This window comes from Lissotriton vulgaris, chromosome 11 (genome assembly GCF_964263255.1).
Source record: "Lissotriton vulgaris chromosome 11, aLisVul1.2, whole genome shotgun sequence".
NCBI lineage: Eukaryota > Metazoa > Chordata > Amphibia > Caudata > Salamandridae > Lissotriton > Lissotriton vulgaris.
In genome coordinates, this window is record NC_141699.1 from 251,176,412 (window position 1) to 251,203,748 (window position 27,337).

Below are 27,337 nucleotides of genomic sequence, written 5' to 3' on the forward strand. Positions count from 1 at the left end.
GGGAGGTGGAGAACCTCTCTAAAACACAGAGGGGAGTGCTGAGGGATGCGCTGTGCATGGCGAGGGAGGAGTCCAGATAACACCCAGACCCTGATTGATGTCAGTAGGTGGCCTCTGCCTCTTGGCTCCAAGTGGGAGGGGAATGGGGGAGTTCTTTAAAGAGCTGTGGGACCAGCCCTCCCATCACTGCTCGTGTCCGGCTGTCTTTGGAAGCACTGCGAGAGCCTGCCCATCACTGCTCAGCCCTAACGACTGGACTTACCCTCGCTGCCTCTGCCCTGCTGAGAAGAAACCAGTGCCCCACGCACTGCTAAGCTCCCTCACTGTCAGCAGCTTTCGGACCGACAAGAACCGGAGGCGCACCCGGTGCCCACTCACTGCGGCCTGACGGTCTGTCGCTGAGTTTTCTCCGTGCCTTGCTGAATGTGGTGGCGCCACTTGTAGCAGGATACACCGGTATCTCTCCCTTTCTGACTGGTGGTGCTCTCACTAACTAGATTGGCTGTGCTCTGGGCCCGAGTCTTCGTGACTAAAAGAGTCTTTACACTGCTGCGTGGAGGTGCCCTCTTCTTTGCACATTTATATTACTGACTGAAGGTGCCCTCATTGCCCACCTATTTTTGACTGGAGGTGTCCGTGCCTTGCTGTGCAGGGGTGCACTCCTTGGCCCGGTTCTGCTACCTGGACGCCCCTTGGTACGAGTGCTCTTCTGGGGTGCGCTCCTTACTCTCGAAACCACTCCCGCCGCCTGCAAATCCTGGAGGGGATGGAGGAGTACCCAGACGGAAACTACTACGAAGACTACGGCAATGACACCGGCTACACAGTGTGCGACGACTCGGACTGGGAGCTGTCCTTCTCCCTGCTGCCCGTCCTCTACATGATGGTCTTCGTGCTGGGCCTGTCCGGCAACGGTGTGGTCATCTTCACGGTGTGGAAGGGCAGGCCGAAGCGGCGTTCGGCCGACACCTACATCGGACACCTGGCGCTGGCAGACCTGGCCTTCGTGGTCACGCTGCCGCTCTGGGCGGCCTACACGGCGCTGGGCTTCCACTGGCCCTTCGGCTCGGCGCTCTGCAAGCTCAGCAGCTACCTGGTGCTGCTCAACATGTTCGCCAGCGTCTTCTGCCTCACCTGCCTCAGCCTGGAGCGCTACCTGGCCATCGTGCGGCCCCTACCGGCCGGCAGGCCCCGGTCTCGCGGCGCCCTGCGCCTATCCCTGGCCGCAATCTGGGCGCTAGCCGGCCTGCTCGCGCTGCCGGCGCTGATGCTGCGCGACACGCAGACACGCGACAACGTCACCGTCTGCGACATGGACTTCAGCAGCGTCTCGAGCCCCGAGAACGAGCGCCTGTGGATCGGCGGCCTGAGCTTGCTCACCACCGCCCTGGGCTTCGCGCTGCCGCTGCTGCTCATGACCGCCTTCTACTGCTTCATCGGCGGCCGGGTGAGCGCGCACTTCCAGGGCCTGAAGGAGGGGCCCAAGCGGCGGCGGCTGCTGCGCATCATCGTGGCTCTGGTGGTGGTCTTCGCCCTCTGCTGGCTGCCCTTCCACCTGCTCAAGACCATCTACTTCCTGAACCTGATGGAGGCCTATAATCTCTCCTGCGGCCTGCAGAGCCTCATCGTGCGCCTGCACCCCTACGCCACCTGCCTGGCGTACATGAACAGCTGCCTCAACCCCTTCCTCTACGCCTTCTTTGACCCTCGCTTCCGGGCCCAGTGCCTACAGCTCCTGCACATCAAGAAGGCGCTGCAGGGCCAGCTGAGCAACATCTCCTCCACTATGAGCGCCCAGACCCAGAAGTCCGAGCTGCACTCCCTGGCTACCAAGGTGTAGACTTCGTCCTCTGAAGAAGGCTGGTCTGCACGAGAAAGGGTGGACACATTTCGTAGCATGCTGGTGCTCTACAAGGCACCTGGGCTGGGGTTGAGTCAGTGGCGTGCCAGGTCCATCCTTGCTGTGACATGCTTATCCAAGTATTGTCGGCCTTCCAAAGTCACCCGTCTGATGTGAGTGATCTCAGTGTACTTTCCACGCAGGCCACCCTGGCTGTGTTCTGAATTAATGCCTAGAAGCAGGAGCCACTACAAGTGTCAAGTCAGGCACCAGTGACTACCGCAAATGCGATGTCTGGCACCAAGGACTATTGCAAGTGTCACACCTAGCAGGGGGTATTCCTACAGCTAGGGCTAAACGGGTGACTTTAACAGGATCAGCACTTCAAGCGGAGGCAGTTCTAATGTGCCTTTTGCTGTTATTTTCTGCTGTCAGATTTTCGGAATGAATTGACTTAAGGCTATGATGCCTAGAACAGTCCTGCAGACTGAGCGCTCTTGGCACCTGGGCCAAGCTACAGACTGAGAATGAACAATTAAGGACTAGACACAATTGTGAGTGTGAGCTGGACTCATAACATTGTTTAGGGACTAACCCAGTCGACGGATCAGACGAAAACCACCTCAATTGAGCCTGAAACTGTTTTTCACCGTGTCATCCAACCTCTAAATGTAATGTAAGCTGTGGGAGGGTGGGGGGTCGTCCATTCTTAGTGGGGTAAGATGCAGCCATCTCCCCTATCTGAGCACTGGAGGTTGTTTTATTTTACGACGGTGAACTTCTGCTGAAAGTCCATGCAAGGGCTCTCTTTAGCAGATTGACACTAAACCACCCTTCCCTCTGCCCTAGCACTTATAGAGCACACCGTGCCTATAGCTGTGAAAGTGGAGTGTAATACAATGCCTCGTTCCTCTGTAGGAAAGTATATCCGTTGTTAGCCTTGAATTTCTTCTGTGTGTAAAGTCTGCTTCCCTTACTCCATTTCTATTTTCAGTGGATCATGTCCACTGTGCTCTTATATCCTCATTTAGTGTATATAGGCAGAATCGCTGCAATTCAGTGATACCAGTAACAGCATCACCTCAACCGGTAATCAGTTTTTATGCTTTATCCTGTGCAGAGTGTCTTAATGTGCTAATACTGAGCCATGTAATTAGTTTGCCTTCAAGCACTGACATGTTATGCAATAAAACGTTTTTATTTTTACCTGGCTTTGTTCTAATGCTTGATTGGTGTGTGTACGTTTCTAGCTGCCAAAGTATGCGTTTCTTCTAATTCAATATTGGTTGTAGAGAGAGAAATGGGAAATAAATGTAGCAAAGTTGAAGTCAGTCCTCAAAGACTGCCTGCCTCGCACATTAGGTCGTTCTGTGCAATTGCCTTCGTAAACTTGTGGATGTGCCATGCGATATTAACAGCCAATCGAATCGACACAACAATCGGTCAAACCATAACCCTGTTAAAACGGAGGCCATTATGGTTTGTCTTGGTCTCAGAAGGATGTCCTTAATGTCAATATGAGCCCCTCTCAACTCTTAATTTTTCGGGGGGTGGCGGGAGGGGGTAGATCTCAATTTAATATTAGATTTGTAGCTATCACGATCGGTGGCTGGGCGTTCAAAGTTTATTTTACTACACAAAGACTCTGAAATAGTTTTTTTTTTTACATTTTGACTTCATTAGAGTCTGGTTTTGGTTTGTGTAACCGTGAATGTTTGAAATGTTTTATCTGTGGGTTCTCTATAGAGCACAAGGCTGGTGGTGGGTGGATAAGGCTAGCGGCTGAGCGGGCGCACGTGGGGAGGGGGGGGGGGGGGGGGGGGAGGGGCGGGGCAAACAATTTATGTTTTCACATATTTGGTTCACTTTCAAAAGTCTACCTTGTGTTGGAGGGAGGGAGAGGACCAGGATGATAGTAGGCCTTCCTTACGAGTGAAATAACCGCTCACCAAAAAGATGTGTCTCCAGTGAAAAGTAAGAGCCTGGCATGGGGCCCCCTGTGTCTTTAATTTAGGCCTACCAGTCTCTCTTCTTAGGAACCGCATCCACAATGCTGCAACCCACTTCCCACTGCTCCAAGATCCCTGGTATAGCTCCTGTTAACGAGGCGTGCTCATTTCGAGGTGCTAAGAGTTATTGCGAGTTATTGCATATGCACGAACTCAATTTTCAATGTCATCTACCCTCTCCCCTCCCCGCCACCCTCGTCTTGCTCTGTGAGTTCTTACAGGATGGAGAGCTGAACCGTAGCCCTCAGAGTGCTTGAGCTTTAAGTGCCTGTTCAAACAAGGGTAGTGCAGGGCAAGACTAAATGAATTGGGCGAAATGAAGATCATTTTAAATGTAGGAATGGTTTAAAAACGGGCCTTTCCTTTTTAAATCGCTGCTGCTGTTAAGAATTACAGATACCCATTGGGTTTTTTTTTCTGACCGAGGTCAATGCCAGGATGTCATTCCGAACCAATACGTGCATAAGTGTTCTAAATTAAGAAAATCCCCAATCACATTTGCGCGCAATTTGCTGCCCAGCACAGAGCCAAGGACTGAAGGAGTGTGGACGCTTGCCCCTCTGCAGCCATGTTTTAGTAAAGTGCACAAACTACAAATTCACAACCTAAAGCACTGGAGTCCAACATGGACTGGATCTATGCTAGATTGTACGAATATCCACATATATGTACTAAAATTAGTCTGAACTGAAATTAATTTACACAGTTCAGTGGTTAGCTAGAAAACTGGCATAGATCCGTCCGCTTTGGCCTGCGTTGGACACCTTCACCACAAGGGTTTCCAAGTGCCATGGGGCACTTCATTTCATAGTCAAGAAACCCCATTCACTCTTTCACCTCCATTTGAAACAGTCATTTCAAAGTCCTCATATTCAGTGACAACGGGCGAGTCTATGAACCTCACGGCCATTGTTCTACGGACACGCTGTGTGTTCTGCAAGGCTGCAGGAAAGCCTGATTAATCCCCAGTCTGCTGCAGTGACCTTATGCTCTCCGGTCCGCACCTTCCCGCCTTCGGTATGCTGGGGATTCGTTGTGGTTACATCACGTGCCTTGCCCTTCTCCCAACTTGGGGACAAATACAGCCCACCCATCTTCCTAACACGTACATTGGTCTGATTAGATTTTTAAGGGTGACGAAGAAAAAAAACTCGAAAAGTCTGTCTTATACAAAACCACAAAAAGTCCTCTCTAGTCAAATTAACAAAGTTGCTAGCACGGTCTGTGGCGACGGAATCACTTTTGTTGTGAAGGTGGGCTGTCTGATGCCACTTTAAGGATGGCACCGCCAGCGGCTGCCCATCAGTGCCCTGTGCCCCTGCCAGCTGTGCCCAACCACTGGCAGGATCTCCGCGCAGAGCGGATAGATCACCCATAACTACTCGGAAGGACAGGAAGCAGCCACGTCCGACCCGAAGAGACCCCCTATCCCCCAACCCCAAGACAAGCTGCCACAGACCACATGGTACAACATGTATGAGAGCGCGAAACACCAGAGCCAAGTGACCATGCAGCCAGACCCCGGACTGCATTTATGCTAGAGCCGTATGGTAAAACAAAGCCTATTACATAAAGCACATTCTGTCAGAAGAAGCAATGCCTGTAAAGAACACAACTTGACTTAAATACCAACCATTGCCCCCACAACACAAACACAAAAGCAGATACACAATCAACGCATCCATAATAGTCACTTATAGAACTAATTTATTACTAGTGTTCCATCACATCATCACCAACAATCACTTTTCCACACATGCCTGCAACTCATACACAGTCATAAACAAGCAGGAGGAAAAAGCAGACTTGATTGGCATTTACTTAGTGTGCTCTTGGCAGGACACATTCCTTAAACCCAGAGAAAAGCTGTCTCTATTGCACTTTGCACAATGTTTGTGAGTCACTTCACTTCCCTCCTTGTTATTCTGGTGCCGGTGGTTTGCATTACTTCCTGGGGCTCATTTTGTTTTGTTTCCTTGGCAACAGCTACACACTCTTGATATGGTCACTTAATTTGCATGCTCTCATTCTACTCATAACATTTGCTGTAGGGGGGCCACTTCTAAATTGAATTCTTACACAGGGCCTTCTACTGATTCCTACTGAGACCGTAGTGAGCCACTTTAGGCCTCTCACTCCCATTCATACCATATGGCTTCAACTGACTCCTAGAGTAATATTCTCTAATAGCAGTACTTTCATGCAACTCAGTCTCATCAACGCACTGTTGCTGACTCCTCGTGTGATCTTAGTGACATCCCCCATTTTTACTCGGGCACACAGGATCCTGTTGTGACCTAGGCACGCTATTTTACTCCTCTTTGTCTAATTCTTTTCTAGGTGCTTCTACAACCTCGAGTGTGATCTTGCTGATTCATCATGTTTCCCTTACTCCCTCTGTACCCTGGCACTGCTACTGCCTATTGTTGTGATCTTCGTGAGCCACCTTATTTATGTTACATCCACTCGATCAATGACTCGTAGTGTGCTGTTGTGCTTTAAATTTGATTTCATGCACCTATTCTTACCAAGGAACTGTTCTTGACCACAGATGTGATTTTAGCAGTACCCTTACCCTAGCACAGATATTCACTGTCCGTGGTTTAAACGAGTCCCTTTGTTTCTTTTCAACCAATTCATTTTGTGGTGTTGCTACTCACTTCTATTGTAAAGTTAACTGGTCACTTTACTTTCCCACTCTTATTCCCACACCTTCTGGTCCACTGATTCTTAGTGTGATCTTGGTGACTCGTTTTGTTTCTATTCATTTAATTCATAACCTGGGGTTTCCAGCAAGAAACAAAAAACTGAACCTGTGCTCCTTTATATAAGGTATTGCCTACCCTCCCAGTCCTTGGCTCAGCATCATGCACCTGGTATCGGCAATAACACACAGCACTTCTAGCATGCACTACCAACCTATGGTTTACCAGCACTGGTTCTTATGAAGCTTGCTTACCCAAAGAAGCTTGCTTTCAGCTTTTGCTTAAAGGCTGCGAGAGTGAGTGAGAGTAAAGTTGAGGGGGTAGCATTCCACACTGACGGCAACTGTACGGAAAATATCTGGCACCTCGGGCAGTAAAATAGAATTTTGGCACTTGTGATACTGCCTGATCTTTACTTCCTAGAGTGATTCTAGGGAGATGAGGTTATAATCTGGAGGAAAGGTACTATGGTGCCTAAAGATTAAGGCATTTGAATGAGCCACTCCCGCAACTAGTCTCGGCATATCAAAGGGCAAATCTTCGATCCTGACACCCAGTGCGAAGGCACTGGTCGCACAGTCCTAAAGACAGCACTGCCCGGTTGAATGATAAAAGACAGCAATAATCACGGTTCAGTGGGCTCATCTGGCCTGTTGGCCCGGTACCACTGAACCTGCTACAACAATGGAAGCTACACATCGGCATGCAACTTACTTAAGTGCTAAAGCTGGGGTAGAAGTGCATAAAAATAAGTGTGGGGACTAGGTTGCCACCTTTGACAGATTGTGAACTAATAAGGTGGCAAAAAACAGCCTTAGACAATTTTCATAGGCTTTGTGTCATAGGGACATTACAATACTGGTCTGCCAGGTAGGTGCTAACTCTAACTAAATGAACCAAAGCATCAACTATAATAAAGATTACCACTATGAGCTAGTCTGACCTTTAATACAAGAGTGGAGCTCGGCTCTACGTTGCTCTGCAATAATCAGGTCACTGAAAACGGTTTCTTTGCCTCCCGGCCGCCTAAGCAGCTGTCCCATCCACTACAGATGCACGGCAGCTCGAAAAAAAGTCATATTCGATGACGTGATCACGTGAAAACAGTTGTCCCTTTTTTATTTCCAAGATGAGATATGTCACGGAAATGAAATAGTGACAACGGTGATCACAATACAGGCTTTTCGGCAATGCGATCTGTGCCAATTTCGGAGCGCAAATGGCGCCACTGAGATTTGACACCCGGTGCGGTGGCACTGATCGCACCGCCCTACAGCTGGCACTAATTCACGGAATGGCAGACCCCGCAGTGATGGATGATGGCTTTCAAGGAATAGCAGACCACGCAGGGATGGTGGTATCCAAGGGACAGCAGACCAGCAGCAGTGGATGGTGGCATTCAAGGGACAACAGGCAACCAACCCTGCGTTTGTTTTACCAACTGGGGAAAACATGTAGCTTGTGCCCCTTAAAGGAGCATGTGGTGCTTAAAAAAATATTCTCACAGGGAAACACCTGGGGGGTGAAGTGGGTGTGTTTAGCTCTCTGGACCCCAATAAACTTACATTAAAGCAGCACACACTCGTTTCCATAAAGGAAGCTATTATCAGGGACAGCTTATGCATTAAGAAAGAAGTAATTACAATCTCATTTGAGGTGTTGGTAACTTATCAATGTAATTACAGTCCCAGATACACCTGAGAATGGAAATTAAGAGGGGACGTTGGGAGTAGCAAAGGGTTCTCCAGCTTACAAAATAAGTTTAGTACATTGCATAGCCGACTTTTGCATTGGCAAACCTCGTGATTTTGTGTTTACTACATTCAGACCCTAGTTTATGTAACTGTAATTTCCAGTAGGCATAGACTACTCTTACTAATTACAGTACAACCTGTTGATGTGAGCTACTCATTTAGAAGGTAGATATGATGGATAAGTGAAGAGCAGGAAAGCGTTGTTTTTTGTGCGGAAGTGGATCTGAGGAAGGAAGAATCCGCTCCCAGGAGCTGAAAAAAGAAGTTGAAAAACATACATTGTTGTCGGGACAGCAAGGTTTGGATCTCCAAGTACAGGTACCATCTCAGGAGTAGTAATGTGATGAGACGAGAGACAAGGAGTACTATAATAATAATAATAATAATAATAATAATTTTTTCTTTATTCGGCTTTACACATTGGAAAACCATAAAAGCAACATTTGATAATACAATTTCATATTAAAAGAGAGATCATGTTACAGGATAAAATTCAGACAAAGACAAATTAATATGTTTAAAACAAAGAATCAAGTTATTTCATTGCGTCGCCTGGGACTAAATCCAGCATGAATTTTACAGGCTTTTCCTATGCTTCATAACGCAATTTAGAAAATTAAGGACATGATAGCAAACAGGTTCAGATTCTAGCAGTTGGAGACGTAGCATTGCAGGACGACATTGTCTAAGTCCCCATCGCCTTAATAGTGGTAGTAGCCAGATAAGGAGTACTAGAGGTTAGCCAGGAGTGCAATACTCCTCCCACTTAACTATTGGTTCTTGGTACCAGACCTGAGAGTCAAAATATTTCAGTCCCAGTTTGCGGCCTGGAGGTTGAATACTGCAGCGGTTGGGCTTATCTCCGCATGCCTTGGGGTTCAGAGGGTAGTGCACTGCACTGCAAAAAGTGTGGCTCAATGGTTAGAGCGGCAGACCCTGATGCAGAGGTCTGGCCCGGGACCAGAGTTCAATTCCCTGCCTCGGCGGGTCTTGGGCTCAAAATTCCACGGACCTGATAATTCTTGCCTCGGTGCCTATTCTAATCATGGGTCCCACGCTGCAACTCTGGGCAATAGCTTGTTTAATCTCCACAACGGCCCCCACCTTGGGGGTGCCCAGGAGTGGACACCTCACAGGGAAAGCCAGGATGGGTTCCACAGCGGTATTCGTACAAGTGCCTTGAGACCCTTGCGGGTGAGTAGTGCGCTATACAAGTATCAATTTACATTTACGAAGGGTCAACCACGTCCTGCGCATACCATACATACTCCACTGCCTGAATGGACCGTGGTTTGTCCAGTAATTGTACTGCTCCTGCGCCATGATCTAGGTAACTGCTCACAGGGCCCACTGAGTTGCTTCCAGGGTGAGTTGTACAGCACTCTAGCAAGAGTTGTTATCTAGGCCATTTTTAATTCGCAATAGTCTAGCAGTTCTCCTTGTGAACAGATGCATTGTGTGTGGTTCATTAATGACTGATAATCCCCTGAACGCAAATTTGGGTAGGACTGCAGTGAGGCTTTAAAAGATAGCTTTACTGACAGCTCTTTGTAAAAGAACTGCTCTGTTTCGAACAAATAGGAAAATAAAGCGGCAGAGCCTTTTCAGGTATGTGGATAGGTAGTTCTTCTTGCCTATACAGGAACTAACACCAGAAGGCTTAAATCGTGCAATTTGATCGCATCTGATGCAATAAACCTAGCATGAGAAGAACAGAATTCTTCAAAAAGAATACAGCAAGTACTTCCCAGAACTGGAACGCGTGACAAGAGGAACATGAGAACGAAGGCAAACGTACAGATAAAGAATGGTAAATGGTTTCTGGGAGGCAAGCTAATCAGTCAAGGGCCTATGCACTTACCTGTTCTAACTCCTTACCTTCAGTGCAAAAACGCACTACTTGTATTTGCATTTTAGGTAGAGTTTTGCGCTCAGGCCTGTTCATTAGAAAACCAAAACATTCCAACATCTCAGCTCGCTGCTTACCTGTTTTATACGATGTTATTCTATTGGCATTTACCTTTTACTGGACACTCCGGGCCGATTCACAGAACTAATCTGAGATAAAATCCTAAACTTCCTACTTTTGGTATTCACAGAAGGCATTTATTAGTAGTAAAGTTAGGACTCCTAACTTTTGTGAATACCGAAAGTCATAAAGTTAGGATTTTGTCACAGTAGTAGTAAAGTTGGAAGTCCTAACTTTACTACTACTAAATGCCTTCTGTGAATATCAAAAGTAGTTTTGTGAATTGGCTCCTCCATGTTTCAGTAGATAGGGTATGAGTCTAGAAGGAAATGAAAGAACCAGCATAGGCCACAAGGCCCGGACAAATTGTGGCAGCCGAGGCTCGAACCCAGGTCTTTTGGACCCCAGTCAGTAGCAAAGCAACATCAGCTCTTCCAGTTTATCCACCCACTAAAGGGCAGTGAGGACAGGTGGACTGTTATGTATGTATGTGTCTTGTAAAGCGCACTGCTGCCCTGAGGCGTCGTGGCACTGTAGACCACTGGGGAACCCGTCCTGGCTATCCCTGTGAGATGGTCCCTACTGGGTATCTCCAAGGTGAAACTAGGCATCTCTGGCGAATGTGGGGGGCTGTTGTAGAGATGAGGCAAGCTAATGACCAGAGTTGCCGAGTGTGATCCCTGGTTAGAGTAGGCACTGAGGCGAGAATTATCGAGTCCGCTGACCTGGGTCCACGACCCTGCACGTCGGGAATTGAACCCTGGTCCCGGGCCGTTCTCTGCTTCCGGGTCTGCCGCCTCTAACCAGTGAGCCACACCACTCCACTCCACTTAGGGAGGCTGTACTCACCACCATGGTAACACAAACATGCAGGACCCTTAAACCCTTGGGCCAAGGCATCCAGGCACCTCTCTGCTTCAGGGAAAAGGTGAATGCGTCATTGAGAGTTGGGTGTCAGTGAAGAGGTGGACCCAGGAACAAAGAATTTCTAAGCCAGACTGTTGACCTTGACCTCATATAAGACTGTATTCTCATCAATTGAGAAGACTGAATAATACAGAGATAAGATAGAACGGAGACATTGTTTTGTCTTTTGGAATGACACTGCACACCAGTTCCGTTTATAGTTCCCAAGCACCTATATAGGTCACATTAAGAGGCAGACCCCTTCTTTATTAATAAAAAGAGAATGGTCCCACAGGCCGAAGTGATTACGGCTTGGCACATTCACACATTTCTTCCACAGCTAGCAGTGCAGTAGAGAAAACAGTCCAAAGGTATACAAAAAGCTGCATGGTCAAACTTATATATTAAACATCACTTGCCAATTATTACTTTTAACTAGGTGAAATACTTAGTACATCCAGTCAGTTGGTCTATTAGGACAGCATGAGGTATTAGTTCATATGTTCCATTACAGAACATGCGACAACCTTGAAACGTACAACACATTTGGAATATAATATTGTCAAATACACAATTTATCTCCATGATGTTATGGCTTCCATTCAAAGCCCTTAGTGTGAGTATTCAGACCGGAATTCGGTTATTCGCTGTTGTGACGTCACAACAGTGGTTGACCAAAAGGGTAAGCCACTGTCGTGACATCGCGGGGGTAGCGATTGTGCCCCTTTTTTTCCCATTGCCTTGCCCTGGTCTTGAGAGAACCGAGGGACAGCCGCAGGACGGATGGAGGGAGACAGGATGACATGGGTGACCATAGTGTGCATGCACAAACACCATCGCCCCTGTCAGCACATCACTGCTCAGCTCACGGAGCCGCTGTCAGCGCAGGGCTGGCTCTAACATCTCAGTGCGTGAGCGGGAAAAGCAGCTTTGGGCTGGGAGGGAGTGCACCGAGGGTGTGGAGGAGCATCGGTGGTAGGAGACTAGTTCATCTCGTTCTGTTTCGGGGGGGGGGTGGGGATAGGATGTAGGAAGCCAGGTATTCCCTTTAAATTAGGGGAGTAGGAGGGTATCTCAAAGGTGGAGAGGATGGGGGGCAGGAGGACATTTTTTTAAACCTTTTTTTTTCTTGTAATGCATTTGGCATAGGGCACCCCCATTACTCCTCTCCAACTTCATAGATGTTGGAAGTAGGGGAAGGTGATGTTGGGAAAGCGAGCCATATCTGACAGGTGGATAAAATGCGATTACCACTTAATGCCTCTTCCTTGTGTAGCCATTCTCATGCGGTCTGTCTTCAGTCTCTATGTTTGAACTAGAAATACTCCAGGGTTATGCCGCGGCGGAAGCATTTGGATGTCTGGGGCAATCAGCAAGAACCACTTGGGCGACAAGAGGATATGTAGGCGCTCTTGGTCAATACTGCCATGTATTGCTATATTTTCAGTTGCAGGAAGTGGAAAGCTAATGGGTAGCAGACTTCCAGGTTCACTGCGACATACACAGCATAATAATTCACGTCTGCCAAATGTTACACATCATGTGACCCTAAATCAAATTTGTTTTATCCTTATATTAACGCAGGGCTGTGAATTGCTTATGCATATCTGTTTTCACTAATACCTCAGTGTAAGTGTGAGCAATCACTGTGCACTGAACAGGCAAGAGTGGGGCTCCTCAGCACCAATCCTCTACTATGTAGGTTGGGCAGTCTCTCAATGTAGTGGGGACAGGTTCAAAATACCATCTCTAAGAAGATCCTGATTTGTTAGGTCTGCCAGTGGATACTAAAGTCTATATAAATTCTTCAAAGAAAACTCAGTGGGGAGCAGTGCAAGCAGTAATTTGTCTTTCTACCCCCTCACACAGAAAACCCAAAACACCTTAAATACTTAAAGTCGCTAGGTCCATGGTGGGACATGACACAAAGGAGGGGGAAGAGATGCAAGTACTGCCCCGCACAGCCATGAAGCAGCACCAGTAACAAGCAGGTACTACATCACATACAGCACGCAAGATCCTCAAAAGCCAAAACTTGTTTCTGACTACTCATGGCCTTTGAATCATAAACAATGGGTTATTCCAGGTGTTAATGTTTTACACAAAGTCTCTTGTCTCTTTTGCCGGTCCTGCACAGAGATCTCCAAAGCCCGGAGGTACAGGTGGGGCAACTACCCGGCCTGCCTATGCTGAGATGTGAAATCCTCTCACACCAGGACCCTGCTGTGGGTTACCTTTTGGTACCTCACCCATAGACGGTCTGGTCCCTGAATTTGAATTTGAATTAAAAAACACTTATAAAGCGCGCTTTTACCTAGCGGTTTCTTGGCGCTGAGGACTTTAGAACCCGGGTGGCAGCTGTGAGAAAGCTAGGCTGGAAATGCTTGCAGAAAGAGATGGGTTTTTAAGGCCTTACGGAAGTCAGGGTAAAGTGGGATGGATCGGATATTGAGAGGGAGGGAGTTCCAGAAAGTGGGGCTGAGGACTGCAAACTTCACCCCCCCCCATCCTCCTCTTCCTGAAACAAGGGACGGAAAGAAGGGACTGGGAGGAGAAGCGGAGCTCTCTGACTGGTGTATAGCTGGAGATTGCCGAGTTTATGAAGGCTGGGGCAGTTCCAGCTCGTGCCTGGAACGCAGTACAGCCCAGTTTGAAAAGGGCCCTCTCCCTAATGGGCAACCAATGCAAGTTCTTCAATACAGAGGTAGCATGTTGAAATTTAGGGAGACCATAAATAAGGCGGGCCGCTTGGTTCTGAACCAGCTGTAGGCGTCGGAGAGCATAAGCTGGAACGCCGTTGTACAGGATGTTACCGTAGTCCAGCCGTGATAAAACCATTGCCATCATGATGAGTTTGAGGGCAGGAAGGGAGAAGAATCTAGAGATTTTCCTGATAGTGCGAAGAGTGAAGAAGCAGGAAGACACCACCATACTGATCTGAGAGTGCAAAGTAAGGTTTTGGTTTAACGCTTCGAGCTTGTAACACGAATAAACATCCCCAGTGTAACTACATCCTCAAGGAAGACACCCCTTTCTCTGGCTGCACCCTCTGCAACCCGACAGAGGAAACGGAACACAGCCAAGCACTTCGACTTGGCCTTTTGAACTGCAGGTCTCTTGTAAAACATGCTCATGAGATAAATATCCTCGTACAGAATTCTATGCGGGACATACTGTTCCTGACAGAGACATGGATAACACCAAACAGTAACTTCGATATGGTCAATGCAGTCCCACCAGGTTATCAAATATGCTCTTTGAATAGACCAGTCGGCAGAGGCGGCGGGCTAGCAATACTTCACAAAGATTACTTCACTTGCAGAATCGACAGTGGTACTGTCAAAGACTGTGAAAACTGCAACTTCACCTTCCAGATCTCGCCAACAGTCTCACTGTCGGGACTACTAGTGTACCGACCGCCAGGCTCACTAGGGGAATTCCCCGGTACCTTGATGGACCACATCACACTAAAAACTATTACTGCCTCCAACTTTCTCCTCCTAGGAGATCTGAATCTGCATTTCCTGGACCCCGCGGATAACACCGCAGCTAACCTACTAGCAGATCTTGCATCAGTAGACCTACACCTACTGAACTCAAAAGCTACCCATGAGAAAGGCCAGCTTTTGGACCCGATCTTTACAAATATTAGGAACCTCAAAACCCAAGATCCCACCCCCCTCCCATGGACAGACCACTTACTGGTCCCCATGTATTGGCACCGCCAAACCACCCCGGCTCTAACACAGAAAACCAGGACACTCGGGAGACGGTGGCACAAGCTGATACCAGAGGAATGGGAAGCCAAGTTAAGAGAATCCACCGCACCTCTCTCCCCGGATCCCAACACGGCGGACAGAGAATTCAACGGCTGGCTCACCCACTCCCTAGACAGCCTTGTTCCACTAACCAGCACCCTTAAACACATCAAAAGGATCAACCCAGCTCCATGGTACACACCTTCCCTGAACGCATTAAGGAAGGAGTGCAAAAGGACAGAACGCATTTGGAGGAAAGATAGGTCGATGAAGGAAAAAGACGCTTTTCAGTCATCCATGAAAGCGTACAAACTAGCACTTCAGAATGCCAAAAGTGCCTTTTACGAGGAAAAAATAAAGAATTCCTCCTGCTCAGCCAAGGAGACCTTCCTCATCCTTAAAGAGCTTCTCCATGTCCCCGACCCCCCACAAAAACCTATGGACCCCAAAGCAGCGGAAGAAAAGTGTATCAATCTAGCCAACTTTTTTGACGAAAAAATTAAAAAAATCCTGGTCTCCCTTCCAACTGCTAAACCAGACACCACTGGAAAAACTCAGGACCTACCGCCCCTACAAAAGAACTCCTCCGCAAAACCAGACACTCCCCAGCTGGCGTTATTCGGCCCGGTCACCATGGAGGAAGTTGCAGCAACATTTGCTTCAATCAAGAGTGGCGCCCCCAGTGACCCGGTGCCCATAAGATTTCTCAAAGACATAACCCATACCATAGTTCCCCCGCTGACCGCCCTAATCAACACCTCTTTAGCCCAAGGTGAAGTCCCTTCGAGTTGGAAGGAGGCGGTCGTGAAAGGGCTTCTTAAGAAACCATCACTAGACCCTGAGGATCTATCAAATTACAGACCAATCTCCCTCCTCCCCTGGATTGGTAAGGTCGCAGAGAAACTGGTAAACAAAAGACTGTCGCAATTCCTGGAAACTAACCATCTCCTCAAGAACTCCCAGACGGGTTTTCGACCAGGTCAGGGCACTGACACCGCTCTCCTCGCAGCAGTGGAAAAGACCAGAGAAATTCTCGATACAGGAGGATCAGTGGCAGTGGTCCTCCTGGATCTGAGCGCGGCATTCGATACTGTCAGCCACCGGGTCCTTACCAAACGCCTATGAAAACATCGGAGTGAAAGACACAGCGCTGAAATGGCTCTCGTCCTTTCTTTACCAACGCTCTTTCCAAGTCTGGGAATGTGAAGGCCGCTCCCCCGCCATCCCCCTCCGGTGTGGTGTGCCACAGGGCTCATCACTTAGCCCCACGTTATTCAACGTGTACATGGCCCCACTGGAGGAGTTGGTTTCCCCATTTGAAGTCTCCATCGTCAGTTATGCTGACGACACTCAGTTGGTGGTAACTCTCTCTCACCCCAAGCTAGAGCCTTCCAATCTCCATGACTGCCTCTCCAATATACATCAATGGATGAGCGACTCAGCACTGAAATTAAATGGGTCAAAAACAGAGATCCTTCTCCTAGGCCAAAAATCACTGACTCTACCCCCAAACATCTGGCCCGTCTGTATGGGTGAACCCCCTACCCCTAAGACGGAAGTTAAAAGTCTAGGAGTATGGTTAGAGAAAGACCTCACCTTCAGAACGCAGGCAAGGAAAACGGCCGGCATCTGTTACGGCCTACTAAGATCATGTAGAAAGGTGCTCCCCCTACTCCCTTTTCAGTCCTGACTACTGCTGATCCAAGGCCTAATTGTGTCCAGGCTGGACTACAGCAACGCCATTTACTTAGGAGCCCCGGAAACCACTCTCCAAATACTACAAAAAACCCAGAATGCCGCTGCCCGGATGCTCACGAACACCCCAGCCAGAACGTCAGCTAAACCCGCACTGAAAGAATTACACTGGCTTCAGATCAGGGAAAGAGTGAGATTCAAGGCCCTATGCCTGGCTCACAAAGTACTCCACAACGCAGGCCCACCATTTCTCAACAACTGGATCATACCCTACAGACCGACAAGAGCGCTTCGATCGGACCATGAAAATCTTATTGTGGTTCCCAGGGTGAAAAAGGCCCGCACAGGAGGCCGCCGTTTCTCAGTCCACACAGCGAAACAATGGAATGCGCTCCCCCTGAAACTTAGATCAGAACCCAACCTCCTCCGCTTCAGGAAATCCCTTAAAACCTTTCTCTTCCCGTAAACTACTTTCACCCCCGTACCTTTATCCATCAGGACCACGAGGTTTAGCGCTGGGATACTCTTGGGTGACTACGCGCTCTATAAAAACCTAAAATAAAATAAAAAATAAAATAAACGTGATCCAGAGTGTTTTGACAGAATGAGAAGGTGAAGGGGGGGAACCAAGTGAAGGGGGCCAAAACATAGAAGTCCAGGGACTGGATTCACCACCGGTCAAAACCATCTCAGTTTTGTCTGGGTTGAGTTTGAGGTGGTTAAAATTCATCCAGTCCCTGATGAAGATTATGATTGATTGAAAATTAGAGATAGATTCAGGAGAGTGTGAGAGGTTGAAGATCAACTGGAGGTCATCTGCATAATTGAAGACAGTGACCTCCAGTTGTTGTAGAGCAGAAATAAGGGGGAAAATATAAAGATTACTCAGTGGGGGTCATAGGATGCCATTTTTGATACAGTGAGGGGTCCCTGTGTTCCAGTAATGACTAAGATTAAGAGGGGTCCACAGAAGGTTTAAAAGCCCTTGAGTAAATTATGCAACAAGAAAAGGGAAATTATGCAGCATAATGAGGCACATTTTTTGGTAGTATTACTTCATTATTTTGTAATTTGTACACATGGTCTGGGCAGTTAGTTCCCCTCATTAGTACCAGCTTAAAAAACAAATACAGATAATAAGCAACTGAAAGATGACCAGCTAACCTCTGCTAAGGGCCTTTCACTCATGCAAACACAGTGCAATGCTTTCAGTAACTTTAGATCCAATTTAGTTAAAAACTATTTTTTTTAATTTAAAGAAATGCAGTTTATGCAGCAGATGATGGATCATATGGAAAATCCATGATTATGCAAAACAAGCAGCAGAATTGCACAATTCCAGTGGCACTGATCATATTACAGCCCGATTCTGGGTATCTTCTGGGACCTTTGTCACCACCCTCTGCCCTCACCACCACTGAATTCCAGCGTTTAAAATTGCAATCGTTCACTGAGATCTCTATAGACCTCTACAGACCTCTGATACAGGTAGGAAGCATTCTGTTCTTGTCCTATCTGAGGCAGTGCATAAATGGAAAAGATCTGAATAAATATACTTTAATTTGAAAGAGAGGGTACCATCACTTTTTAACACTGGTACACTACTTCTATTGGAAGAGCACGAACACTCTCATTAGGAAACAGATAAGCAAAAACAAAGAGTCGCCAACATTTTCGGTAAGCAGAACTGCTCATGTTCAGCAAAAATCACCCCAAGCTGCTATTATTAGTTTTATAACAGTTCCCACATCAGTCAAGATTATATTAGAGGCCACCACATGCAGGAATACCAGTAGTGATCACCTCAATTCATCAGTCATAGTCGCCAGTAATGTAAAAAAAGGCGTTGTCAACATGGAATGCCTCTGCATGGGTATTACATAACAGCCACCACTGTAATGTCCCTGCCACTACATTAGTAATAAGCCATCCCCAACGCCGCATGATTTATCACCCAAATATCAGCTTTAAATTTATTTTAGAACCGTAACCCCTTTTCTCCAAACATCAGTTTATGACTTCTGAAAGTTCCATCTTGAATTCATGCTATACAATTTTGGTATACATATATTATTTATTTATTTATTTTAAAGTTTTATAGAGCGCGAACCAGACCCGTAAGGGTATCAGAGCGCAAGTAAGTAAAAGCTTCTAATTTAGTAGGCTGGGCTGTACATAGGAGGGCTGCATACAGGTAGCTGGAGAGTTACCAGAACTAACAAGCTATTCATTGGGGAAGCTTTAGCTAGAATATTGAGTACCTGCACATTTTTATTTCCATTACAGTCACTGCTCATAGGAAGTTGTCACCCATAGCTCTGGGGCAGTCATGTGCTTTTTTTATCCCTGTCCTTTCAGTCCCTCAGCCGCAGGTCCTGCACAAAGATGTCTATGGGTGTCAAGTACAGGTGGGTCGCCCTTGCATGGAGTGACACAGTTCTGTCACCACAATGCAGCCTGTCTCTGGGCACCCATTGGGTTCTATGTCTAGCCCCTGTCTTTTCACCACCCTACCCCACTCACAATACGGACCTTCATATGCAGGTCCTACACAGAGATCTCTAAACCCCTTTGGTAGAGGTAGGTCGAGTGCTTCAAATAGAAATTTAGAAGTGTAGGGGGCATATTATCAAGGACCGGTGTTAAAATTATCGCCGTTTTATCGGCAGGAAACTGACGATAAAACGGCGATAATGGGCTTGATAATACGCCCTTGTTAATTCCCATAGAAGCCCATGTTAACATCAGAACATGGGCTTCTATGGGAATTAACAAGGACATATTATCAAGCCCATTATCGCCGTTTTATCGGCAGTTTCCTGCCGATAAAACGGCGATAATTTTAACACCGGTCCTTGATAATATGCCCCTCGGTCCTCAATATTTAGAGAACCCATTTGCTCCTGAGAATTGCCGTACTCTACCATTAAACGTATTGCAGCGAGTGGGTGAGTTATACATTTATAAAATGCAACTATTGACGAGGCGTCTTGGCGCTGAGCTGAAATGAGAGTGGAACTGGTGTGTGGTGGGCAGGATTAGGTTGATGTCATTGGAAACAACCAGGTTTTGATCATTCTCCTAAACAGAACTCTGTTAGGTTGTAGCCTGATTGAGATCAGCATTGAGTTTTAATGTTTGGCTGCCCCGCAGGAGAGGGTTCTTCCTCCAAACTAGCTCTACGTATTTTTGGGACCTGAACTAGTCCTTTATTGGACCAACCTGAGTTCGCAAAACAGGATATGTCAGCGGAATAGTTGCTGAAGGTCCCGAGACCCTCCTCCATACAATGCCTTATGCACAAAGCAAAGAGCTTTATATTCGATGTGCTTCTGGACTGGGAGCCAATGGAGCTCCCTGAGTCTTTTGGGGATGGGGTGGTATTTAGGGATGTCTAGAGGCAGCCGAGCTGCAGCATTTTGCATGGCCCGAAGTTTTAACATTTTACCTTTGTCAATGCCTAGAAAAAGCCCATTGCAATAATCGATTCTGGAAAGGATTAGTGCTACTGCCACCGTTTTGCGAAGGCCTTGAGGAATGAAGGGTAAAACTTTACACAAAATCTTTACGCAAAAAGGGAAATACACTGGCCAGCAAAGTTTAGTTGATCATCGAACAGAATACCTAGGTTTCTCGTCTTTCTAGTGGCTGCAGGGCACTGCCAGACATTCGCTGGGCACCATGAGTGACTTCAAATGGATGGGCCTTTTCCGAATTCCACCACCTTCGTTTTTTCGGTATTCAGTTTAAGGAAGTTGGAATGCATCCATTCAATTATGTGTTACGTACAATTGTGGAACCTTTTCACAACTGTTTCCACATTTTAGGATATAGATATCACTATCTGTGTATCATCGGCGTACAAGTTCAAAGCAAAGCCATGTGCTTTGATCAGTCTAGCCAGAGGAGTCAAGTAAATGTTAAAAAGGGTCAGTGATAAGGATGACCCCTGCAGGACTCCACATGGAAGGAAAACAGCCTCAGAAGTCAGGTTACCCCAACACGACCTCAGTTCTCTGCCAGTGAGAAATAAGGTAAGAAGGGCTAGGGCTATCCCCCAATACACCTAGACTCTCCAGCCTGCGTATTAATACTTGGTAGTTGACAGTATCAAACGCTTCTGAGTGATCCAGTAGGATGAGGATGGCTCTCCCCCCAGCATCAGTGCTGAGAAGTGCATGCACTTTCCCATGAAAAGTATTGCACCAGTGTTTGGAAATGCATGTACATTTCCATTAAAGGTATTGCACCTCTGCTGAGAAGTGCAAGTACTCTCCCATTAAAAGTATTGCACCAGTGCAGGACAGTGCATGAAATGGAAAAATAGAGTCCCTGCTTGTTTCTGAGATGTGCCAGTACTCTCCAATTAAAAGTATGATGTCATTCTTGAGAAGTGCCGGTACTCTCCCTCTCAAAATAAAAAAGTGCTGGTACTCAGTACCAGCCCATTTAAAGCACTGGTGCAGGTACTCTCCCATTAGAAGTATTGCACGAGTGCAGGTACTATCCCAGTGAAAGTACTGCACTAATGCTGCACTGGTGCAGTACTTTCAAAGGGAGAGCACCCGCACTTCTCAGCACTGGTGCAACACTTCCAATGGGAGAGCACCCACACTGGCAGTCAAAAGCACTGCCCAGCTTGCGTAGTGCAGGTACTCCTCCTTTCAAATGAAAAAAAGTTGAGGTCTCAGGGGCACTACCTAGCCATTTACAGCACTGAATGGTGTGGGTCACCTTTAGGACCCCCCCAGCCCCCGGAACCCTTCACTCCCTCAACTTCAGATCCCCCACAGACATCTCCATGGGCGTCTGGTACATGTAAGGCACCCCGCTGCCATGCTTCAATGGCCAGTTGCTGATCGAGAACACTTTGGCGAAGGGCTGCCCCTTGACGGATTTGTGCGTTGACACGGTAGCCACTGCGCCCCAGCCAGAGCGGTGCACCACTGTGCACGCCACCCAGGCGGTGTTGTTACGTGGCGGCATGGACGAGAAATCACCTGCCGACCTCAGGCACAGCAGCAGCCCTGTGAGGAAGGTCAGGACAGAGTAGAGCAAAGGCATGGCTGCATCAACACCAGGGAAGAGACGAGAACCTGCGGCAGGGAAGAGGCTTCTGACATTGCTCAAACTAGTCAGCACAACATTTAACAGTGCAGGGGAAGCTCAGGAGTACATTTGGACCTTATTTTCAAGGAGTGATAGTAAACAAAGAGCTAAATATATTACCTGTACAAAAAAAAGGAGAATAATACAAAAAACCCAGGGCTGGTTTACTAACATTTTGCATCCATGCTACCATGATGCAAAATGCTACTAGATGTTTACAAAGACACGCAAGGGATGATTTGTGCCACCTTGCATGACTTTGTAAAGAAACGTAACAATGCAGCAGCATGCTTGGTATTGCGTTACGTTTCGTTCTAGAAGGTTTTTCATGGGTGGAGCATGGGTGGTTTGTAAACCCCTCGTTATTTCATCTTTCTATATGTGCAGCATTTTGTAGCACACATGGAAAGAGGAAAATGCCTCAAGGAATTGTTTGTGTGCAGGAAGGGATTCCTTCCTGCACAAAAATAGTTTTCAGTGTAAAACAGGCAACCTTGCAACGTGATGTAACCTGGTGCTATGAGAAAGCAGAAGTGTCTTTGTAGATATGGCACATTTCTGCTCTCTCTCTTTCACTCATCACAGCTCAGCAAGTTGCCTTGCTGTACTGCATCGTGTGAAAAGTTAGTAAATCTGGCCCCTGTAGTGTCTTGTGAGTTTGCAATCTGGAACCCTTTTGGCTCCCGATGGACTTCGTAGGACTGTGACGTAAGTGTTAGAGCGTAATCTAGTGAATGCGGTTTGGAGTGTTGGGTTTCCGGTTACATGCAGACAAATAAAGATGTTTCTTACTAAACTCCATGCGTAGTGTAGTCATTGGCAGGTACCCAAGCTGGGGAGGATGCTATAACTGGTGACAAAGTAGGGGATAAGTATCCCGAAGATTGATTGTGCTTTCTCAGAGAGTTTGCCGTGGTCCAGCAAACTGCTCATGCGTGCTACATGTGCCTCAGTCGAAGTACGGATTCGATGCAGGGTGCATGTGGAGTCAAAGCGTAACTCTAGCTGGAGGAAAGCCTCTGAAGATAACAAAAGCCTCATTGAGAAACCTACACACCGTTGGCCCAGAACCGTTGGCCCAGAACCTGCTGGCAAGGCCTTAAAGAGATGTACAGCACTGCTATGCACCATAGAGCTGTACATCATAAGAAAAGATAACGCTAAAGGCGAATACAACCAGGTTTTGAAAGCGCAGCTAATAGCAAAAGCAAATTGGAATATATTTCTGTGATCAGAAGCACTGAGAGGCAGAGATCAACCCGGTAGCAGAAAACACAAAGCAACACCTAAAGCAATGTGATTCCAATAAAAGAAACAGTCATCTGCTTACCAGAACCGATTAAAGAGAGTCATCATACCACAGCACTGGATGAAGTGGCCCAAAGAGAAGTGCCCAGGGTTGTGCTTATGGAGTCATCCATATCCAAAGCAGTGCACCACCAATGCTGACGGGTTCAGTTATGAGGCAATATGTCTCAGAGTTATTGCCTATCAGATTCATTCAGATGACAAATGCCTAGAGAAACCTTTAGTCTAGATCGAATTCTCATGATTGCCAGAGCTGAAGAGCGTGCCAATCGACAAGCTGTTGACAAGAGCGTGCCAATCAACAGGCTGCTGACATGAAGGCTGGAGGTGTCAGTCATGAACATGGAAAGTTAGCAGAATCGCAAGTCTGAAGGACACAAAGTGATGTCTCCACGTAAAAACGGGTTGTGCTTCAGGTGTGGATTTTTGTTTCCACATGGAGGTACATTTTCAGCCATTGGACAGACATGCAAAGGCTATAAAGCGAAGACAACATGTCGGTCCGAACATTCCAGAAGTGACATTAGATGGGCGCTTGCAGGGCCAAGCAACAACATCAGTTGAGACAAATCAAAACCAAATGAAGTGGATCGTCATCTAAATCATCATTAAAGAGTTCTTTAGTATCAATGTCAAGTGAAAGTGAAGAAGGTGGTTGTCGATATCTACGTCAGAAAAGTGTATGCATGTCGGACTGGCCAAATGTGAAGAAAACCAGCAGTCACCGAAAAACCTATATGAGAAAGCACCAAAGTCATTCAAACATTGTCCGAAGATAACACTGAAAATAAATGGTTGTTCTGTTCTCTAACTTTCATTACTGGCTTATGTAATCGAAAGCGAAAGTATATACTTGGGCTACATCAACGCAATTAAAAAGCCACGGTTCTTTCACAGCATTGATGAAAACCAAAAAAAACAAAGTACAAGCACTCATTCAAGGTACAGCAACCATTCAAGGTACAGCATTGAGTGCATGTCTACTCTGTTTCAGCTGTGGATATGGGACTGATATCAGTGAACTACAACATAAATACTCACCACAAAATAGTAAGTCAGTGTCCTTCCTTGGTTCGTGGGTTAGGAAAACTTACGACTATGAAAATACAATTGCATATTAATGAGGACGTCCGTCCTGTTGCTCTAAGACACGGATGAGTTGCATTTAATTTACAAGAAGCTGTTGAAAAAGAACTTGAATCATTAGTCAAGCTTGATATAATTGAGTGTTCTACTGGTCCAATGTCATGGGCTTCTCCCATAGTTCCCAAAAAAGACAGCGAAGGAGCTGTACACATCTGAGTTTCTATGTGTCAAGTGAACAAAGCAATTGAAAGAGAACGACATCCAGGTATGCACATTGCCAACACAACTGAATGGTGCAAAGGTCTTTCCTCAGCTTGATTTGAATAAAGGACATCATAAGTTGGAACTCCAAGAGAACTGCAGGTACTTTACAACCTTTTCTGCACATGTTGGTCTGTTCCAATATAAAATACTATGTTTTGGTGTGTCATCAGCTGCAGATGGGTTTCAAGATGTCATTCAATGTATCATACAGCCTGTCATGAATGCTTTCAATTATAGTGATGACATTGGTTTTCGGAGCTACCCAGAAGGAACACAATAACGCTCTCATGCAATGTAGTTTACTTTCTGATGCAGGTTTAACTTTGAATGCTGAGAAATGTGAATTCCATAAGAACAAGCTGAAATTCTTGGGCCATATAATTTCTGATGAGGGTATAATACCCGATCCAGCTAAAGTGCAGACATTGTCAACTGTCAGCCCCCCACAAGATGTTTCCATGTTACGTTCATTCCTTGGCATGGCCAGCTACTGTTCTTGATACATATGAGACATTGCCACTTTAACTGCTCCAGTGAGAGACCTGACAAAAAATGCTGTTTCATTGCATTAGTCACATGAATGCGAGCAAACCCTTAAGAGAATCAAAAAAGCTATCAAGAATGTTACTGAAATGACTTACTTTGATCCAACACTTCATACAAAGGTTATTGCTTATGCTAGCCCAGTCGGCTTAGGTGCAATCCTTGCACAGCGGACACCCGAATGCTAGTTGGCATATTGTGGCATATGCAAGTAGAAGTTTATCCCAAGCAGAACGTGCCTATTCACAACCTGAGAAAGAACGTTTAGTAGTGGTGAGGGCTTGCGAACACTTCCGATTTTTCTTATACGGAAAGCCTTTTATGCTTGTGATAGATCACCAAGCCTTGTTGTCCATCTTTAGCAATCCGAAGGCTAAGATGTCTCCTTGCATTGAACGTTGGGTTCTAAAATTACACAATTGTACACTGTGCAGGGTAAGATCAAAACCCTGCAGACCACTTCTCAAGAGTGCCTATACAAGGTCATGTACCCCTTCCAAGATGGCTGAGACCTACATACATATCATTGTGAAATCAAACACAGCAGCTGCCATTTTGGTAAAACAAATTGTCACTGCCACAAGTCAAGCTAGAGACATGTTAAAGTTAAAGGACATGATCACACATCAGTTTTGAAACCAACATACTTGACCTCTTGCCAGTGGAAATGAATACCAGAAATTCAGAAAAGTTAAAGATGAACTGTCTGTTAATCAAAAATACATTATCCTGAGAGGTTCAAGAATTGTCATTATGAAAAGCTCCTGACAAAAGAAATTTGAAGTGACCCATGGTCCTCTTGACAATGGACATCACCTGATTGTGATCATTGATAAATACTCCCATTTTCCATTGGTGAAAGATCTCTTGTCTATCACTCAAGAAAGTCATAGAGAGATTAGTTGGCATCTTTGAGGAATGGAGTGTTCCTATGATCTTAAAATCTGAAAATGGCCCACCTTTCAACAATGGAGAGTTCAGAGACTTTCTTGATCATCTCAAGGTGACGCATCTGAAAAGCACACCCCTATGGCCACAGACCTATGGCCTTGTCGAATGTTTCAAAAGTATATTAAAGAAAGCTGTTCAGTGCACTATGTTGGAAAAGCTTGACCTTAAAACTATGTTGAAATCTACCTTGCGAGCTTACCTTTCGACCCTCACTCAACCAAAGGTGAAAGCCCCGCAACCCTGATGTTCAGGAGAGCAATGACCGCCAAGTTACCTCAATGAACCAATAGGAGATTAACTACTGAGGAAGAAACCCATATCAAAGAGTTGGAGCCTGATTACTATCTTGGCGAACAGGGTTAACCATCCGCCCTATTACAATTCCATTAGATCCTATGGAACTTGTAATACATTGGACGGGTTATCTGTCACATTTGTAATGGAGTATCCCATCTGCTAAAATCATAATCAGGCCCTGGGTTTGTATAAGAAAAATGAAGGCCTATGCAGACAAACGATGACATGCAAAAGACATTGGCCTAGATGTATCATCGTTCCTATTTGCGATTTCTTAATAGCGATTTTTACCGAATCGCTATTAAGAAATCGTAAAATGGGATGTATGTTTAAAATCACTTTTTTTTGCGATTCCTTATTATTCCTAATTTGCGAATTCGCAAGTTGGAATTTGCAAATAAGGAATCATTTCCCATTCATTCCTATTGGCCAGGAGGCCCATAGGAATGATTGTGAAATAATTCTCAAATTGCGAATTCGCAATTTGCTAATCGCAATTTGAGAATTATTGCAAGGGTGCAGGGGTGTCTCATGGACACCATTCTGCAACCCTGAAACTTACATGTTTGTGCATATGGCGCACATACATGCCCTATGGGCATGTATGTGTGTCACAAATGCCACCTTCAAAATTGCTTAATTGTGAATTTTGAAAGGAATTTGCAAATTAACACCAACCTCAAATTGGTGTTAATTTGCGATTTCTTAACCTGAATTCGCAAATTGAAATTGCTTCATACATGGCATTTAAGGAATCGCAAAATTGTGATTCCTTAAATGCATAAGCAAAATAAGGAATCGCAATTTTTTGCGATTCCTTATTTTGCTAATTTCTCATACATCCCAAAAGATGCAAAATGTCCGTTTGCGATTCGTTAAGGCCGAAATTCTGCGAATTTCGGCCTTAACGAATCGCAAAAGGCTTGATACATCTAGGCCATTGTCTTCACTAGAGTAGATCAAGTGCTTTCTCGGTAATTGAGAAAAAAAAGTCTGATGCTCCCTTCGATGCTGAACCATTCCACTTTGTGACCACCAAAGGTCACCTGGTGACTGCCCAATGTCCTGGAAATTCCATGGCTCAACACTCATCAGATACTGATGTCAACCTAGAGACTAGTTCTGAAGAGACAAGTGGAAACT

The 27,337-nt window shown here is 46.2% G+C and overlaps 1 protein-coding gene across 1 annotated transcript; it reads left to right on the forward strand.

Annotated features, from left to right (window-relative positions):
* The first annotated feature begins 200 nt into the window (after nucleotides 1–200).
* On the forward strand, nucleotides 201–3,046 carry LOC147679582 (apelin receptor-like). The gene has a single exon (XM_086943166.1). The coding sequence runs from the start codon at nucleotides 767–769 to the stop codon at nucleotides 1,838–1,840; it is 1,074 nt and encodes a 357-aa protein (XP_086799292.1). The 5' UTR covers nucleotides 201–766; the 3' UTR covers nucleotides 1,841–3,046.
* The last annotated feature ends 24,291 nt before the right edge of the window (nucleotides 3,047–27,337 follow it).

Bases quoted from the DNA above. Each gene is read 5' to 3' on its own strand.
- LOC147679582 (XM_086943166.1), top strand. From the start codon at position 767: ATGGAGGAGTACCCAGACGGAAACTACTACGAAGACTACGGCAATGAC.